This window comes from Anser cygnoides, chromosome 3 (genome assembly GCF_040182565.1).
Source record: "Anser cygnoides isolate HZ-2024a breed goose chromosome 3, Taihu_goose_T2T_genome, whole genome shotgun sequence".
Taxonomy (NCBI): domain Eukaryota; kingdom Metazoa; phylum Chordata; class Aves; order Anseriformes; family Anatidae; genus Anser; species Anser cygnoides.
Window position 1 is genome coordinate 25697596 of NC_089875.1, and position 19226 is coordinate 25716821.

Consider the following 19226-nt stretch of genomic DNA (forward strand, 5'->3'; position numbering starts at 1 on the left):
CACAACGGGACCGCTCAGCCCAAATAAAGCTGGCAAAGCCCAGCCCCGTGAATAAAAACTCAACCAGTCCAGAGACAGAAACGGCCTCAGGGAAACGAAGCAGGGCACCACGCCGAGAGGGACCAGCCCAACTCGAACGCCGCCAGAAGCAGGGGGCCAAGTTTCTGCTGCAGGCCTGGGAGAAGTTTGTGCAAGGTTACCCAAGATCACCCCAAGCTGGATGGGCGGCTTGCTGTCGGTAACGGGCTCGAGCAAGTCATTAGTAAGGGCTAGCGAAATACGCCCTGCTTTTCTTTAACATAAGGACATCTCAGCCTCCGAAGGATATATCATCTTAAAAAATAAATCCCAACAGCTAAAAATCTGGATGCTGAGAAATATAACATTCAATTACAAAGAAAATTATACGAGCCTCCTGTGTGTGGTTCTGCTCTCAAAAAGCATTAGCAGCTTCTTACGACTCCGCAGCAGTAAGAGAGCAATTTCTTCACTTAGGGAAGCACAGTAAATCAGAAATAAAAGGTCCTCAACAAAAACATCTAGGCAGCAATTTCTAATCTGAGAGGCAGAAAAGGAGTTAAAAAAAAAAAAAACAAAAAAAACATAAGAGCATAGCCAACGATTGAGAAATAAATTGGTAGGAGAGATTATTCTGGGAGCCAGAGTGGGTCACAGTACGTTAAACTGCAGACTGCGTTTGTTGGTTTGTTGTCTGAAATTATTCCAAAAACAAAATTATTCCAAGAGAGAAGGATAAATATCCTTGAATAATCCAAACCAAAAATCAAATATAAAAGCAAGAGTATTACTTAGTTGGATCTCAGGTCTGTGTCATCTTGAAAGAATTAACCACTTGCCCAGGTTTTGCTCTCTGTTTGCTTTTAAGTACACAGGGAAAGAATTAGGGAACGTAGGGAATCAGGCTGGGCACTACAATTAAGTTTCTTATTCAGTTTATATAGTGTATGTGTTTTTAAACACAGTTGACTTTTTTTCTCCCCAGATCTGATCCTGGTAATACAGAACATACACCATGTTTCAAAGTATACTTGTACAGAGGAAGTGATCACTTCAGTAAAAGCCCAAAGTTAAATATATAAATCTGAATGCAGATTTCGGAACTGGGATTCATTCCTGGGGCCACTACACGCTGCAGCACGGTACCAAGCAGCAGCAGTCGGATTTACCTGGTAGCACCTCAGCAATTCCACACGCAGGTGTCAGCATCAAGGCTTGTGACAGCTCCTGAGCGCTCGCTGATCCTCGGGGTGCCAGGCCCCTCTGGGTCTGTGTGCTAGGAACTACACATCCACCATGAGGTTAAGAACAAAAGTAAATGTATAATTGAAGAAACAAAACAAACTACTATTTCTGCTAAGTGAGCAACAATATAGTTTTATCAGAGAGTTTCACAAAATCTAAACGAATGGATTCACTCTTTATGCATTTTCATCAACGAAAGCGACCAAGCCAGTTACCTGTGGCCTGTGTGTGCTGCTCTGGGGCCCTCCTGGTGCGAAGCAGCGTAACGCATCCGCGCTTTGAATTCCACATCGAAAGATTTAAGCACCCGTATAAAGCTGGACTTTCATAGTTTTTAAATCTGTGAAGTGAACACCTTCATATGCATTTTAGAGGCTGTTGCTTTTAAGTGACTTCTGTTTCAGTTGATAAAGCATCACGCAGTAAAGGTGGTTTAAAATAACTGAACGTGACCCCCTCTGTACGTACAGTAACTTACATTTGGGGGGTTAGCAGGCTGACACCGTTCTTTTCACACAGAGAGTTTCAAGCTAAGCAATTCCAGTATCCGCAAAGCATTTTCCTTCATTTTTATGCTGCCAAGGACTCTTATGGTCATACTTCTTTTTCTCCAACAATTAGCTATATTTGGAAATAAATTTATTAAAAAATCCTAAAGAACTGATGGATATAGAAAATCCTGTCTATGGGAAGCTGCAGATCTACAGACCTTCATCTTGTCCATGATATCTGAAGAGCTTAAACTTATCAGAAATCTTTCTGCAAATCTGCAATATTTCTGAGATTTAAAAAAAAAAACAAACAAAAAAAAACAACAATGTACTTCAATTCAAATCAGTTAAGGATTTCTTCTCTTGTTTAGAGGCTAATTCTCAGTATCTGTAGGAGCATTATGGCTAAAATACATGAGCCAGCTACTCCTCCTACAGGTCAACACATTGATATCTTGGCTGTTCAGAAAATGCTTCTGGTGGCAGATTTTTTCAATGCCCCAGCCTGATGATAGGCAGCATGGTATTTCTAGAGGGAAATGAGCATTTTCTGCTCTCTGCTGCAGAAGAGATGAAGCTGTGATCTCATTTGTTTGCTTTCATTAAAGATCCTGTAAAACATTTTATAAGGGTAGGCTCATTAAACTCAAGGCTTTGGCCATATTCCAGCTCCATTACTACCTACCTGAAAATTTTCCCATTAAATTAGGATCAATGTATCTGTCTCTTCCTTTAAAGTGGTGTGCAGCAGTGTCCTGAACTGCCAAGCACTTTCTAGGCTTCGTCTTCAAACTGGCTCATTTCAGGGTTAGGTTAAGACTATCAATCCACTCACTTGACAGAGGACCATAGGCTACAATAAGTATTTGTAAAATGTTTCAATATACACTTTGAAGTGAAAAGCATAACTCTACATCGTACCCAGAAAAGAAACCAGGTAAGATTATGTGCAGTAACTTGACGAGAAATCTAGTGGATACCAGTGAAGGCTGAAGATCTAAGTACATACCATTACGATGTTGTAACGTTTTTAAAATCCACTCCTCACATAAACGACATCGCTATTTTTTGTGCAAGGCAGAAGCGTTTATCTCACAGTGGTTATATGTGATAAAAATTCATTGAATCGTTTTACGGCTTTTGTTCTTTGGAGTGCAGCATTTACTGGGGATGTTTAATTTGGATTGCCCAGAATGACAATGAACAGGGTAAGTGTATTCTGGTCTTCAGGCTCTTGATATAATAGATGTTATGCGGCATGTCTACCTTTTGAGAAAGCTTTCAGTGAAATGTTATGCATAATTAGAGAGGGTGGGATATGCACTAAGAGAAGAACAATTCCGTGAAATATTTCTGGCAGCGAAACGCTTGCCTAAGGGTGAATCAATCCATTCCACAGAAAAGCCAAAAACGAAGTGGAGGAGCAAATCTGCGTGTGAGATGTGCGGTGGCTTGGGTACCAGCATCCTTTATAAACGGTCTGAAAATGTCTGCTTTTGAATTACCTGCAGCTATTACCATCTCTCAGCTTTCTGGTGCTCCCACATCGGTCATGCACCACCACCCTTTCTCTCAAAGGGCTCTCCCAGGGTCCAAGCGCAGCTATCAGCAATCCTTCTACAGCGACTCCTGTCAGAAAATGCCTCAGGGCCATCTATGTCCTTGAAGCGGGTTGGGACAAGTGGTCTGGGGGTGGAAGGAGGGGGGAAAAAAAAAAAGAAAAAAAGAGGGATTGTTGTTGGAGGTTTAGGAGAACCCCCAAAATAACATCAAATGTGTTAAATGTATGTCATTTTAGATGGTGACATTCCCATATATTTTCTAATTGATTTTTTGAAAGGCTAAATTATACCAGAACCAAGTAGCAATTTCTATCCCATCAAAAGGACTCTCTGCGGTATTTCAGTGATATTTAGAATCAGTTCTGCCTGCCCCTGTGGATCTCACTTCTCAAGTTTTACAAGATTTTTTTCGAAGATGAGAAATGGTTGGACAAATTCCTTGCAGGCAACAGTCATCAATGCAAAATGCCTCCATATTCGTAACAGTTGTGTTTTCTTTTCTTTTTTTTAAGGTGGTAGCTACAGGATGACATTTAGCTAAGTGTGGATTACCAGGGGAAGGACAACTCTGCTCCAGCTGAGCACTTCCACTCCCCTCCTTATGCTGGCACCAGTATTCATTTAAGCTCATATCCAGTCATACTGGTGAAGTGTCCTCACTGAAAACTATGTTTTAAAATCTTGTTTGGCTTATTCTGATCCTTCAGTGGTTTGTTGATATTAAGACTGACAAAAAGACTGCATAGCTGAGGCATTCAGCATACACATTCAGTACGTTGAAGCATAAGCAGAAAAGCATTCTCGTGTCTGCATCAAATGGGGAATTAAAGAGGATCCCCACCTCCCAGTCCCACACTTAGACCAACAAATACAAGTTGCTGGTCTTGCTCTCATCCTGATTTATTAAAGGGTGTGCTCAAGGTGCTGGAAACAGCCTGACTGCTATTTCCCAAGCAATGCTACTACTCTACAATACGCACCAGCTCTGTCGATGACAGAAATACATAGAAGTACTCCATCCCAACTGTCAGCTTGGCTGCATGCGTAACAGATGGGAGAGACTGAACGGTTAATGCTGTTACTTAGCCTGTTGGCCTGGCTTGCGTGCTCCTAAGTGTTTGATATTGTCTCAGAAAATTGCAACAAGCTTGTGTGATGGTTTGCCACTGGGGCTTAGACCTACTTTTTCATGACCTTTAGCCTCGCTGATTGCTTTGGAGCTTTTGTTAAATGGCTGATTAAATACCTCCCCCTCCCCCTCCTTTTTTTTTTTTTTTTCTTTTAATAAATATGAATGATGCCTATGTTCTATATCTCCCTGATTTCCTAAGAATGCCAGACATTTTCTGGTAAAGGCATTAATTAGCAAAGGCTTGTGTGACTGACATTTTAGTCTACTGGCACTTTAGGTCCCAGCATCAGCAGCTGAGAATGCTGTGATGTCAGGGAAATGTGTTCTTGACTCCAAAAAACAAATGGGATACAAATCTTGTCTCCTTTGGCAGATTTGCCCTTTCTTAACTGTTACGCCACTGCAACAGAACTGATATGACAAGATATAATAATTTAAGCTTTGATTACTGACCAATTACAATCTTTTATGCCCTTATTATTTGTTGAGATGAATTGGCCTGATATTCTTAATCCCTCTGTAGAGCTAACATTTACTTGTAAACAGTGGGCTACAGAGGTTGAACCATCTTCATCGTGGTTCTTGAAATAAAGACTTTCGCTAACAGCAATGAAGACAGAGTTTTCTTATTTTGCACTAACAGAATTAAAGGAGAATGTCTTTTTTTTTTTTTTTTTTGCATAATGAAATGAAATAATACAAAAGGCTATGGGGGGAGATTTTATTCTGCCTCTAAAATATACATATTAGTTCAACATGATTTTACACAAATTGACAAGAGGATTTTCATTATTAATAAGATGAAATGTAAGGCTTCTAATTAAGTGGAAAACAAACCACTGTAAACTACACTCAGAACACACAAACCTATTAGGTTTTGAATTTAATACTAAATCATTTATCTAACCCCCAGATGATTTGTTGCATGATCTTCCTTGATGATAATTTATTTAATTTGAGCATTTTTAGGCTTATTTGCTTCCTTCTATCCTTACTATTCTTAAAGCTGATGCAACAGCCAAAATTTTTAGACCCCTATGCTGAAATGTAGCTACTCAAAACGATTAGCAGGTAACAAAATGCCTTAGTACTGCTCCCATTAATTTTGGGATAGTAGAGTAATTTACAAGTAAAATGAAATGTCTAATATGAAGCAAGCACTAAATTAGACTCACACTGCTGGACTGTAAAAACAAAAACACCAGAGAGAAAATGAAGATTACAAATTTTAGCAGGAAAAATGATAAATAGCCCTTACCCACAGGAGTTTTGGGAAACAAGTAACTAGTGACTTCTAAGTGATTTTAAAATACTATCTAATGTGGAATTTGCCACACGAAGACAACTATTCAGAGAAAACCTTTGACAGGTAAAGGTGCATCTGCATAGAAATGATGCAATTTGGCTCTGTCTGAAGCAATTACTGTTGCACGGAAAGCTATTTAGCAACGAGGAGCATTACACCTAATTCTGCTCAGCTACATACATGAAACATAGCAGACTGAAAGGTGCCACACATACAGCTGAAAGCTGAATTTGATTCACAGGGTGTATTAGCTCTTCTTCACTGCGATCTTTGAGTAGAAAATGGCTGTTCATAAACAGTGAACAAGTACTACCATACTGACTACACATTTCATTTACTCTACCATGTTTTCACAGCTTCATAAATCCTCAATTTTTAAACAAATATCCGATAGTTCATATATTCAAGTTTTAATAATCTTGCATCATCTGGAGAAAAACATTTGTGTTGTTTTTTTTTTTTTCGTTACATACAAGGGTACCAAGTATCTTATGACATCTTCTAAATAATATGGACACAAAACAAATGCTCTTCTTGAAGTTTCTTAAGTACCAAGTATGTACCAGTCTCCATATGGAATGACAAGTTATTTTTAAGTGTATAGTCTTTTGAAAATGCCAGCCTTAACACCAGCAAGTACCACATTATCTTGTTTGTAGAAATCCTAGGATTTGCACAGATGGGTCCAGATGATCAGGATCACACAGCAATAAACATACCACTCTCTCTAGTTTCATCTTGTAAAAGTCACTGGGCTATGCTCGTTTCATCTGCAGAAATGGGAAGAAATGCTAGAAGCTCTTTCTCTTATGCCTTCCTAGCTTTAGGGTAGGAAAATATGCTTTAATTTTGTAACAATTCTTTTTTTTTTTCCATGTATGCTAATACCTATTAAAATGTACACATATCCAGGCACATCCTAAAGCAGACACTGCCATGAGGGCCCAGAAAGCTTTTTTCTAGCATGTACTACAAAAATCATTAGAGGACAGTATAGAAGATCTAAGCTGGGTCACAGTGAAATTAGAATTGTTACTTATTTCATGTTTAAATCAACCTTCAATTATTTCACCCTACCTGTTCCTTAGAAAGTGGAAGTTAGGCGCATTAGATGAGATCCCTTCTGAGAAAGGCACGTGGGACAAAGAAGCAGACACAATCAAAGATGACCCCAGAAGAAAATTGCATAAAGCCAATTTCCAAAGTCAATCAGAATTATCACCTGAGTGTGTCTTTATTTGCCAATATACACATCATATTTGTCAGAACATTATCACATTGGTTAATTTAAATTTCTCTAAGTAGAAGATTCATGACATCAACAAAGACTGTGAGAAATGGAGAGGGAATTGGGGAAACTTAGGAAATTTGGAAACAGAGCCAAGAAGTATGTTAGGGAGAGGATTAGTTAGCTTGCCAAAATTATTGGTTTTCTTTTAATGCTGACAGGAGTTCAAACAGTTGTCCAAGTGTTAGTATCTCCTAAACAGTGAAGTCTACTACATTTGTTTAAGATCTAATTAACTCCAAAGGAAAGTGACAACAACCAGTTTTAAAGGTAATTTTTCCTTTTTTTCAAATACTTTCCAACAATTAAGTTCACATGCAAAAAGCTGATTCCACATACAGAAAGTAGTTTGAATTAACCAAAGAATATCCATTCCAGTCCCAAAACTGACAAAAACACGTTTCACAGAGTAATCAATACAAATAGAGAGAGCAAACAAAATAGAAAACCACAGCTGCAAAGCTTCAGGTACGTAAAATGATTATTTTAATGTTGTGACAGATCCATACTTTGAAAATATACTATAGCATGTTTTCATCAAACTAATATGGAATTAAAGTTACCTGTGCTGTACAGGTAAATACAACTACAAATAGCTGGTGGCAGTTTGCCTCTCCCCAAAATAAGAATAGTAATGGAATGCATATGCTGAAAGACCAGCTTTTTATTATTATTTTTTTAAACAGAAAGACAGCTGACAACACTAACTAATCTCATACACTGGAAACCCTCAAGATTAATATATGTTAGCATAAAATGATAAAAGTAGGGTGTTGGGGTGGTTTTTTTTTGCTAGTTAATAACAAAGGAAACAAAACAAGATGTAACTGACATCACACAATTGGAGATGCTGTAGGTACAATGTGACACATAATTATAAATCCCTCTGGGGATTTACAATTTGACACCCAATATGCAGATCTGTACATTCATTGCCAGAACTCTGTCTTCACCTGCTGTGGACTGAAACGCCATGAAAGGTATGTCTTCATCTGGATTATAATGACAGTTTCAAATGAAGTCTTAAGAATTTAATAAGCCATGTAAACAGTTGAAAACAGTCATTCACTCTTTCTTACTGTCAAAACGTAAAAAATAAATAAATAAATAAATAAATAGAGAATTTTAATTACTGCTTATTCAAATTAAAAGCACAGCAAAACAGAAGAGAAGCTCAAGAAATTCTAAAAGAGGGAAAATTCAGTCACGGACATTGCTTTATAGGCTCCAAGATTCTGTACAGAAATGAAAGCATGAAAACAAAATCAGCAAATTCAAGAAAGAAAATGAGCAGTGATGTTTCACGTCTAAAAAGTTCCGCCAAAATGCTTTTTATAAAAGCATATAATTAGGAGCAGTGTTGGTAACATGACTTTAATATGCCCATTTTCGATGATCTTTGATTGACATATAAAAATAATTCTCTGATTTCTAAACAGGACTTGCAAATATAACCTATTCCCTTTAAAACTGTGCTTAGTGTCTTAAAATGCTTAAGGCTATACATGCACTGAATTTTAAGGAATTTCAAGTTGAAACATTAGTTGAAAACCATGTTATATTCCATAAATTATACAACGAAGAGGATACTAGTAGGAAATGTATGTATAATGCAGCATGAGTCTGTTTCCGTAAGACCAGCATATGCTAGACAGTTATCATATACTATCAGGGCTTCAGACACAAAAGCTGAATCTGTTCTCAAAGTTGCACACTTCAGATATATGTATAAAATGAGTAAAATAAGCTAATTTGACAGCACTGATTTATATTTTTGATGTGATTTTGATTAAAATACACAAAGAAATATAAATCAAACACATTGCTACCGACACAATAATGCACGACCAGTCAGAAAAGAGGTATCTTGAATTCTCAGCTGCGAGTCACATTTACAGAAGCCTATTTTATATTTGTTCAAAGAGATCCGTTATGTCATTTCTGTCTTTAAGTAACAGCAAGTCCAAACAATATTTGTCCGAAGAATTCGAAACAGACTTGGTTCTTTGGTTAACACCATGTGACTTAGATCAGACACAGGAATCAGATAGGAATAAACAGTCGTGTGAGGAGGTTTCTTGGAGAGGCAGGATGAGGAAGGGAAGGGGAAAGCTAAAAACTCAAAGAAATGCATTGTGTCAAACCGAACTGCCATTTGAAACCTCCCGTACTAGGAATCACCGGGTTAAGACATCTTCTGATTTGCAGTGACATTGCTTACACGTGATAACATTAGTTTCTCTACATATTGGTCTTGTACAAAAGAAACAAGGCACCGAGTGCATCGGTGGCATACAGGCAGTATAAAAGTAAGCAAGAAAATGCTACATACCGTATATTTCATACACTTATTAAAAATGCGGTGAATGTGTGCTATCTCTATGCAATAAAATGCTTCACAAACCCAATTCCTTATATCCCAATGAGAGAATGAATTAAAATGTGAAACACATTTTAATAATCTTGCTGATAACAGCACAATTCAATATTCGTATTCACTACCATCAGTTATTAGCTTATAGTCACCAGAAAACAAGTTCAAAATTACTGAAGATCAAGGGAACTATAATCTATAACTACACTTTTGGGACAGAGCCAGCAGCCTTTACTCATGACAGATGTCCCACTAAGAATGGAGAGGAGGCTCAGTTTTACCACTCTTCTTCGCGTTAATTGTACCTTTCCCTGAGTCACTTCAGGGAAATGGATGGAACTGCTTATGGGGAAAGGTTCTGCCCGACACGAAGAAAGTGCAGTTAAACCAAGACCCGAGTAAAAGGCAGTAGGTTCAGGCCCTTAGTCATTATATTAGCACTTTAGATTGTGTAACAGTGATATAGCTTGCTCATAGAGCATTTAATTTTACAATGTTAAATCATCTTATAGAAAAATAGGTAAGAAAGCTCTGTAAGAAAGTATATATACTATATAAGGAGAAATCTCTCCTTAAAAAAAGCAAAGAAAGGGAAAATTGAATAAAAGGTTTCACTAATTACACTTTGTCATGAAAATCACATTAAAAACTGTTATCATAAACAAAACAGTACGGAGCACTAATGAACCTTGTGGTTTACTGGAAAGGACAGCAAACTAGCTGTATAGTAAAAAAGATCATTGCTCTATTTCCTTTTTTTTTTTTTGTAAATATTCCCTAATACATTCAACCGCTTAGAAATTTTCTTAAAATGTCATAATAAGCCATTTGCAAAATTCACCACCAAAATTTGTTCAAAGCCCTGCTCCTTGCTTGCACTATGGCCTAGAAATTACCTTACATCTTAAAGCTATGATAATGCTTCTAGTTAATTCTGAAAATTCACTCAGAGTCATGCTTTGGAAATGAAACAAAAGTTATAAAGCAATCCACTTTAAACCCTAGGCATGCAGTGACTGTCCATAGGATTTGCAAAACACAGAAAAAGAATTAACTCGATAAAAAGGGCAAGACTCCTGTCCTCAGATATAAGACAAAAAGGATGACATTAATTACATCCCTGAATGTCCATGAGGTATTCCTTCAGTGGTATGGTAGTACTGCTTCTGCTCTCCTGAGTAGGCTCCTCAGAGACAGGCAGCTTTTGGAGGCTTTGTACCAGCTCAACCAGTAAATGCTTCCAAGGAAGTGAATGAACGCTTCTTGCTATTAGGCTAGCCTTGCCCATTTTCTGGACATAGTTGTTTCCTGGTCTTCATTCCTAAAGGAGCAATACTACCCACTTTCCTAACTCCTGGCACATTCCTCCCCATACAGATCTTATTCTCTATTATATCAGCAAAACCCTGTGCAGCAAAACCTGGCCCAGCACGTATCAGACCAATTTATTAACTCAGTCACACCACGTCAAATACAAACTAAGCTTGCTACCGTTAATCTAATCGTGCCGTATGCAGGTAGGCATAATATAAACAGATACATTGGGTGCATAAGATTTCTGCATAGTCTGCAGAAAGGAAGAAACCCTGCTTGCAATTAAGGAGGGGCAGTGGTAAGTTCTTAAGGCTAAACTAATCCACATCACTGTAGGCCAGTTTGTACTCACCCTGCACATAAACACTTATTTACCCTTCTTATGTCTATAAAATACGCTAGGTTAGCAGCTGAGGGGCTCCCACACAGAGCAGCACGTGCAGCATCAGATGTATGAGCTCCCACAAAGCACACACCACCATTTCTCTGAGTAGGGCCCTCCAAGGACCGCAAGGCTCCTCGAGTGGAAGTGGAGTCACTACAGCTACCTCAGTGTGAGGCCCTCTCTCGTTTTAGCGCCCTCACTCTCAGACGACGTCGCTTTGTCAGGAATTCTTTCACTGACAAGCGAATGCTCCTATGACTTCCCCTTCAAAAACTACCACCAGAACAAAGTAGTCTGAAACCCAGCTGTGAAGCACTACAAAATCCAGCAGCTGAGTTAAACAGAACAAAAATACAGAGCATTCTTGACAGCTTGTTCTAACAATAACTTTGCTGAATATTCCAGTTAAAGCAATCAAGATGTTTGACGATTGCTTTAACATTTTTAATGTTCAAGCATTTCCGCAAGCTGAGGAACAGAAGAAACAAAAATAAGAGATAATGATTAAATAACTAAGTATCCTGATATTTTTATTTTTTTTTAAACGTCCATTCACAGTTGGAATCACATTTGATCATGTTGCAGGTGCCCCGCTGTACCACTGCCCTACTCTACTGATCCCATTACACATAAAACCTCCAGGGTCAGGTCCCCCACTCCTGTTGATGCCCATGGGTTCCTCTTATTAACGTTAATGGGAGGTATGCATGCACATCGGTGGGAGAGTTAAATAAATGGTGAACTTTTACTGAGAATTCAGCTCAAGGAGGAAGTCAGTCTGCCTTGCAGCTGGACAAGCCATAATATTAAAACCTGCTTTAGACAAGACAGCCATTTTTCCTCCAGAAAAGTGTGATGAATAAGAGCTTAATACAACTCTTGGTTAAATGAAAGGGCAATGTGTTGGCAGTTTCACATTGAAATGGTCAGGCCAAGAGGCTTCCCCTCAAACATCATTCTCTGATTTTACCACAGCCTTTTTGTTAGAATTTATACGTGTAAGAGCGATCTGTATTCAATTCATACATGAATTGAATTCATCACACCTTGCCTAACTTCTGCCTTTACACTCAGACTCGCTGCTTGGTCACTGCGTAGCTGTCCCCTAAGTCCTGAGCATGGGAAGCACCACAGGGACCAAGCTTTGAATCCTACCAGTGCCACCCTCCTGAGCAGGGAGCAGAAGCGTGGCTCTGCTTACTCCATGCTTCCACATATGTGGGAGACAGCAATGTCCTACACAGACTGCGGGCCCTCTCATAGTCCTGCACAGTGATTTCATACTTGTCTGTACAGATCGCAACCTTGCCCATACCACATACTGAAAGGAATTAACCACCTTTCCTCATAGCTATAATACCTTAAGATGACTTTACCTTTGAGAACACCTATGTGAAATATTCTAAACATTAAAGCAAATAGATTACATGCAGAAAGAATGAAATATTTTCCAGAATAGAATCTGTAAGAACTTCACTGTTCTACAATTATTTAAGGCTACACTGTCAGAAAACTAATTCAAGAATTGTAATCTCTACATGGTGTATTGGCACACAGAAAAGTAATTAGATAATTTGATAAACTCTTCCAAGTACTAATTGTACTTTTGAACAAAAATAAGCAACAAAATACTATGAAGAAAGCACCGACAAGTCTGAGGAAAATATAACTGTCTCTTTCTAATTTGCTTCAAACACTTTGTTCTTTAGAAATTCTGTTCCATGCTTGAGACTTCAGTTAATGCACCAAAATGCACTATATGCTTAAGCCCCTATGGGGGCTTCTGCATCTAAGGCAGATTTCAGATAGGAAAGTATCGGTTCGCATAAAGCAGTAAGAAGAATATAATGACAAACAATGCATAAGAATGGGATCTACAAAGAAAGAACAACATGACAGCTACTGATACTGTAACTAATTCATAAAAATCCCAGGGTGAATCCAATTATTGGTGTGACTGGTTTTGCATGGAAAATCCATATTCTACTGCCTGAAAATTAAACATTCATTTCCATTCTTTACACATTCAGTTTCCAGCCTTTGTACAGAATAAATCCAAATAAAGCAAACCCTCTTCTGCGAAGCACAAACTGGACCTTACTACTGTGGGAAAAGTCGCATAATCTAGAAAGAGATTCTTCTTCCCAAATGTGCCCGACACAGATTATTTTAAATCTCTGCTATGACTAAATTAAGGTTTCAGTGTCTTCGAAATCTGAATAATTAGATGTAAAACTGAAGCAATGCAACCCACAAACATAAACCCAAATCATGACACTTAGTTTAGTTTGGATTCTGTAAGAGGTTACTTGCTGCACCTTCCAAACTCACTTCTTCAACGGTAATGTTAAATATACCCTCCACTGGAATTAACTTCCTCAGTTCCTACTGTTAAAAACTGTAAATTATTTTAAATCAAAATCTGTACAAAGAGACAACCATTAAGAGATAAGTTTCAGCTTTAGGAAAGAGCATTCAAACATCCACAAACAGAATGAGTAAAAACACTTCCACGTCCATTGAAAAGTTGCTTTTGATCAGTTTCTAAGACAGTTTCTATCATAGGAAAGCTATAAGGATTGGGAAAATCTGAGAATTTTCCTTATGCATATAAAATTAATGTTGATTATTATTATTATTATTATTAAATTCTACACTCAACATTACGTTTTACAAACCGAGCAACAAAAAGGATTAAAAGAGACAACTTGTAGCACTGCAAGATCATTCCTGGTTAAAGAGTTTTTGGATTATTTGTATTTAATAAATAAAGCTTCTGTAAATGAAGCAGCAATGTAATAACAGATTAAAAATCAGGCCTGTTAATCTTTAAATCTGAAAACCTGGCGCTGCAAATAAACCCTTCAGAAGGCACCAAATAAAATAAGAAGTGGAATTACAGTAGTCTTTAAAAAGGCCCTAGTGAACTTATTAAGTACTATGAGAATTTGAGAACCACATGAAATTTCTTTAGTATAGTATAGTCACTGTCTCCAATCTCACTGTACTTGACCGTGTACCCTAAAGCCAGGATTGTTCAAAGGTATTATAAAGAAATCTGAGAGGAAAAAAAAAATGTCCTAATGAGAATGTTCTAGGCTACCACTAATTCTCTTAATAGTATCCAAAACTTCTGTCTTCTACCCACCAAGTGCTAAAAAACAGTAAGACATCACCATCATTTATAAGGAAAACAAATTTGCTTGCTTTCCATACAGCAATAATTAAAATTTTAAATGAAACATCACTACAGGCAAAGAGAGTATTTGAATTGGGAAGCGTTTAAAAAAATAACGTTTACTCAATAATCCACAGTTTCAGTAATCTGACTTGGATTCAGCAGTCGGACAGTTAGTGTGATTCCAGTTAAAATATTTGGGACAAATCGGAATCTCAGAAGCACAGATATTTCCCTAATTTCAGTGGAAGCCAGAAGTGTTCATTTGATAGTAAACTTTTCTTGTGACACTGTGGCTCCTTTTGTTGTTTGAAAGCTGCTGTTCCCAACCTGAATATAAGCAAAGAAAATTTCTATGTTGGGTGTGAATATTAATTCTTTTGCTGGCCAATCACTGAAAAAAAAAAAAACCAAAAACAAAAACAAAGAACTCACTAATGTTGTCTTCTCCAAGAAGAAAGTTAAAAAATTCTGGTCTGACCTGTACTTCCAACAAATGGCATACAGTAATCCCTAACACAGCTCAGAAAAGACTCAAACGAATGTCTATTCTAACAGAAGTCACAATATTTCTCATTCATTCTGAGCAGTTCAACTGCTTCCACTTCCTTCAGTCTTTCAACCTAACTTCCAACTGCTGACATTTTAAAGAAATACATATCAAATTTTTTTTAACGAAAAAATATTTTAGTAAAATCGTGCTCTATGAGCTTCCTACATTGGAATACACGAATACAGGAGGTGCTTTCAACAGAAAGTTACATAGTTTTACAGTACAACCTGTCTAAGGAGATTTGGAAGGGACCAAACTAATGATCTGGTCTCTTTGGATTAGGCAAAAGTACAGGCAAAGGGAAAACCCCAATTTATGCCATATAGAGAGCTCGTTCCTGTCACAGACTGAAGAAACATTTATTTTATGTCAAAGTTCACCTGATGCCCAAATGCTAGTATTTTTCAAACCAACTGGATATCAAAAATGAAAACTTAATTGTACTAAGCTCCTGGAAAGAAACTCAGTGTTAAACAACAGTATATTCATATATGCCATATTACTAAATGTTCTTCTCCACTGGTGGTCTTGGTTTTTATGGTGGTGTTTTTCATTGCTGTTGACTTTTTTTCTTCACAGATCATCAACTTTTTCTCATAGTGCAAATTATTGACCCTTAATCTGAATGCAGGCAGGTCAGAAGCTACAGTGTAAGAGCACTACAAAAAGTACACAAGAAGGAGCGTACGTCAATTTGGAGAACCTTACATAAAATATTACTGAATTGAAAAACACAAAACAAACTCAAACGAATACAGCATCAGGTGGCTGGGGGAGGGACTGCTAACATGTTTGCATATAGCAAGGCTCCTCTAACACCAAGGAAGTGCCTGATACTAAACGACGATTATATATTAAATCTCGCCATTTTGCATGTTGTGCACTCTTTAAGATGGAATGTTGACCTCAATTTTCATTTTCCATTTCCACAACAAATCTGTTGACTGTGACCAGAAATAGTGATCATCTTGAAAGACAAAACTCCCTTAGAACCACAACTGCACTTTGTACCGTCCATTAAGATTCTAGTAAAGTATGCCATCTACATACTTGCTGTCCTTTAGATTCTTTCATCTCAGTCCAGTGATTAAGTTCATCTTCTCCTGAGCTGTTAAGACCTAAGGAAATCCACCCTATCATCTCTTTTCGTTTCATGCTGCGCTTATTATATACAGACAATATGAGGGTCACATCTGAAAGCTGAAACAGTGCAACTTGGAAAACGAAGGTTTCTTTGTATACTGGATTTGGCTGTCCTCGGCGGATTGAAGTTTTGCATTTGGACATCTCTTGCCCCATGGAGTTCAGCAGTGTTAACTTAACGTATGTATCTAAAAAATAAATCATAGTTTAGAATATTAGAAGTCTTAGAACAAACGTTTTTGATAATGAGATATTTACAAGATTCTCAAGGATATGGTGTATACCAGGCTGATTGAACACAGATTAGATTAGACACATGAAAAAGATGACAATTAAGCAAAATAGTACAAACACAATAACAAAGTAATTAACTTCAGTACTATGTAAACGGGTTAAATTAAAGGTATACCGCATGATCCTTCTTCCCATCAAGCCCCTTATTTGTTCCAAACAAACTTAAATTAACACTTAGCAAGCTCCAACTAGCCACAACACTGTAAAGCATACCACTGAATTTTCAGAGAATAAGAATGAGGTAGAATAAAGACAATGAAGAGAAAAAGAAGAAAAAAAAAAGTTGATATGCAGTAATGATATCAAAACAGCCAGGATGAAATGCTTAAGAATAATCTCTGCATGGATGTGGTTCTCATTTTGGGCTTTATTTTATTCGTTTTAAAGACCAAAACATAGCAAAGTGCATTCAAAAGTGAAAGTTTACAAAATAGAAAGAAAATTAATTTCTAGATTCATGAAGGAATACACCTATTATACCTTTAGAGAAATCATTTTTACACAATTCAATATGGTTGTTTAAAGTGCTCTTTGCAAGTACGTTTAGGAAGCTGATGCAAGTAAACGTGGCTAGCCTACACAGAATGTTAGTATTTGGGTATAAATACTTATTTTTAAAGCTCTATTTTCATTTGACTAGAAGCATCAAGCCATGCTCCTGCAGAAAGTTGTGCATTTATGAAGTCATAACTATAACTTATTTTAAGAAACATGCCACTATTAAATAATCTGTGTTGTTTGTTTTGTTTTGTTTTGTTTTTTTTATTCTTTATTCCTGCCATGAATAATAGTGAATAATATTATTAAAAGATTCAAGTTTCTGTAAAAAGAAACACTGCGTAATTTCACTTTGCAGGTACACTGAAATCCCATCATCCATAATCAGAGATAAATGCAACTTGTGCATTAAAGAGTGCCACAAATAATAAACATATACTGTTATAAACCAATAAAGTAGGCAGCTGTGGATAGCTTTACTGCTGGCAAGTTTTCTTTTGCATGAAAAAGACAACACCCAATTAGTGTCTACAGGAACTCACCTCGGATTATATAAACCTGTCCACCTATCAAGTGTTTTAGACAACAGAACAGTCCATCTGACAACAGGGGGTGGAAAGCAGTAAAAGAAATAATGACCAGATGTCAATAGCTGGGTGAGAGAGGATCAAAGGTTAAAGTTTAAGAGGAAACACTATTCACTGGAGTGGAAGAACACAAAACCTTAGCAGCATAGATCAGGAAAAGGATTGAACAAAAGGATTGTTGGGTAAAATTTCATGAAATGACAATTTTGTGCAGTTTTTGTGTAATCTTTACAAATTACACTGCTTATATAATGGGTTATCTTAGCGCTTACAGCTACTGGGTTCTAAAGCACACTGAGCACAGAAAGAATCATGCAGACGATCAGGTTACAGAAGACTGGGTTAAAATCGCTGTATCCATTTTATCAACTCTTATGCTTTTTCATGCAAACTCCAGCATATTAAGAAAAACTGCACATGGTGGTTATACTTATACATTAAAAGCAATAAAATGAAAAATCACTGACCTGAAAACTAAGCTTCTTGTGCCCTTAGGTATTAGTTACAGCTACATGATTTTAACACTATTTCTTGCGTAGAAGGAGTTGGGCACAAGAATGACTAATCTGAAGTCTACCCAAAGGTGAGGGATGCTTACATCCAAAATTCATGTATGAGTCTCTCTATTTAAATGTAAAGATCTCAGTTGTTAAAATTCATATATTTATGGATCTCATGTGTGTGCAAATACACATGCATGCATATAACGTGCAAAAACTTTTCAACAAAATGTTAAGAGATACTAAGAAGCATCCTTCTTTTCTCAGACAAAATATTAACTGTCACAAAAAGAAAACAAGACAGACTCTATCATCAACTTTGACTGCTTGCAGGATTTAGCTTATTTGCTTGTATAAGTTCCTAAATAAGTTACTAAATAAAATTTAAAATATGCAGCAGAGGAGCATAGACTACCAAGAAGCAGAAACGAAGAACTCAATTCTATTTGCTGCAGAAGCATTTCACAAAAATTGCATAGGTTTGTGATCCCTAGGATACGGAAGGATCGCTTGTGAGAAATAAAAATTGCTACCCTTTCTATTGGAGTTTCTCAAGACCTGAATGAAAACTGACCTGTGCATGCACTTTGTAACACTAGTAAAGATTTTGGAGCACTGACTGTTCAAACAACAAATGTGGTCAGAGCATTTCACTATCAACCTCGTGGGCCTTAGTTTTCATTTTATGGAAGTGATGGCACAGAGAAAGGCTGTCATATGGTCACAATACACTTGGCAGGGAGTTAGAAAATGGCAATAGCATGCATCTGGGTCCAGGAATTTACAAGAAGTTCTTCTTGCTTGGTGGGGGTGCACAAAACAACCAACAGAAGAAATTTGGATTCCACAATATTGTGTGCACTGTCTTACCAGACCTAGAAGGTGCATTACTTTCCATCTTTCTAGAAAGAAAACTCTAAACCCACATATGTGTAAGCAGAAGTGGACTATTATTAGTATGAATATCAAAACTTTCTCCTGTCCTTCAGAAAGTATGACAGAAGGTAACACACAAGAGCAGTTATTTGGAAACTTTTGTCATCAGGAAACCTACTCTCCAAAAAGAAGACAGAACATGCTACTACAGAGTTGTGTGTCATGTTCTATGCTGCTTTCTTGCATTCAAAGTAAAACTTTTGACCCCGGTGTTGTACGCAACTGTTAGCACAAGAGCACAGTTTGGGAATTAACTTACAGGGGAATAAACATACCTGTCATCAAACCAAGTATGGACTTCCTGTACCCAACTAATTCACATATTCTAAATGTTCAGAAAAACTTGACTTTCCCTAGAGATTCCAGTGTCCTTGGCTCTCCTTGGCTTTCCTCATCTATTTCTATGCTTTGTCTCCAAATAG

At 37.3% G+C, this 19226-nt stretch overlaps 1 protein-coding gene across 6 annotated transcripts in view; it reads right to left on the bottom strand.

The window, feature by feature from the left end:
* Positions 1-6969: 6969 nt before the first annotated feature.
* Positions 6970-19226, bottom strand: part of SYT14 (synaptotagmin 14) — an 88426-nt gene continuing 76169 nt past the window's right edge. For 4 of the 6 annotated variants that reach the window (XM_048057626.2, XM_048057623.2, XM_066993751.1 and 1 more), the window contains 2 exons: positions 17324-17380; positions 6970-16177 (listed from right to left, as the gene is read on the bottom strand). In XM_048057626.2, coding sequence (XP_047913583.1) covers positions 15864-16177; positions 17324-17380 — 371 coding nt within the window. In that variant the 3' untranslated portion in view covers positions 6970-15863. The remainder of the gene's footprint in view (positions 16178-17323; positions 17381-19226) is intronic. The other 2 variants (XM_048057624.2, XM_066993750.1) reach the window with 1 other exon arrangement.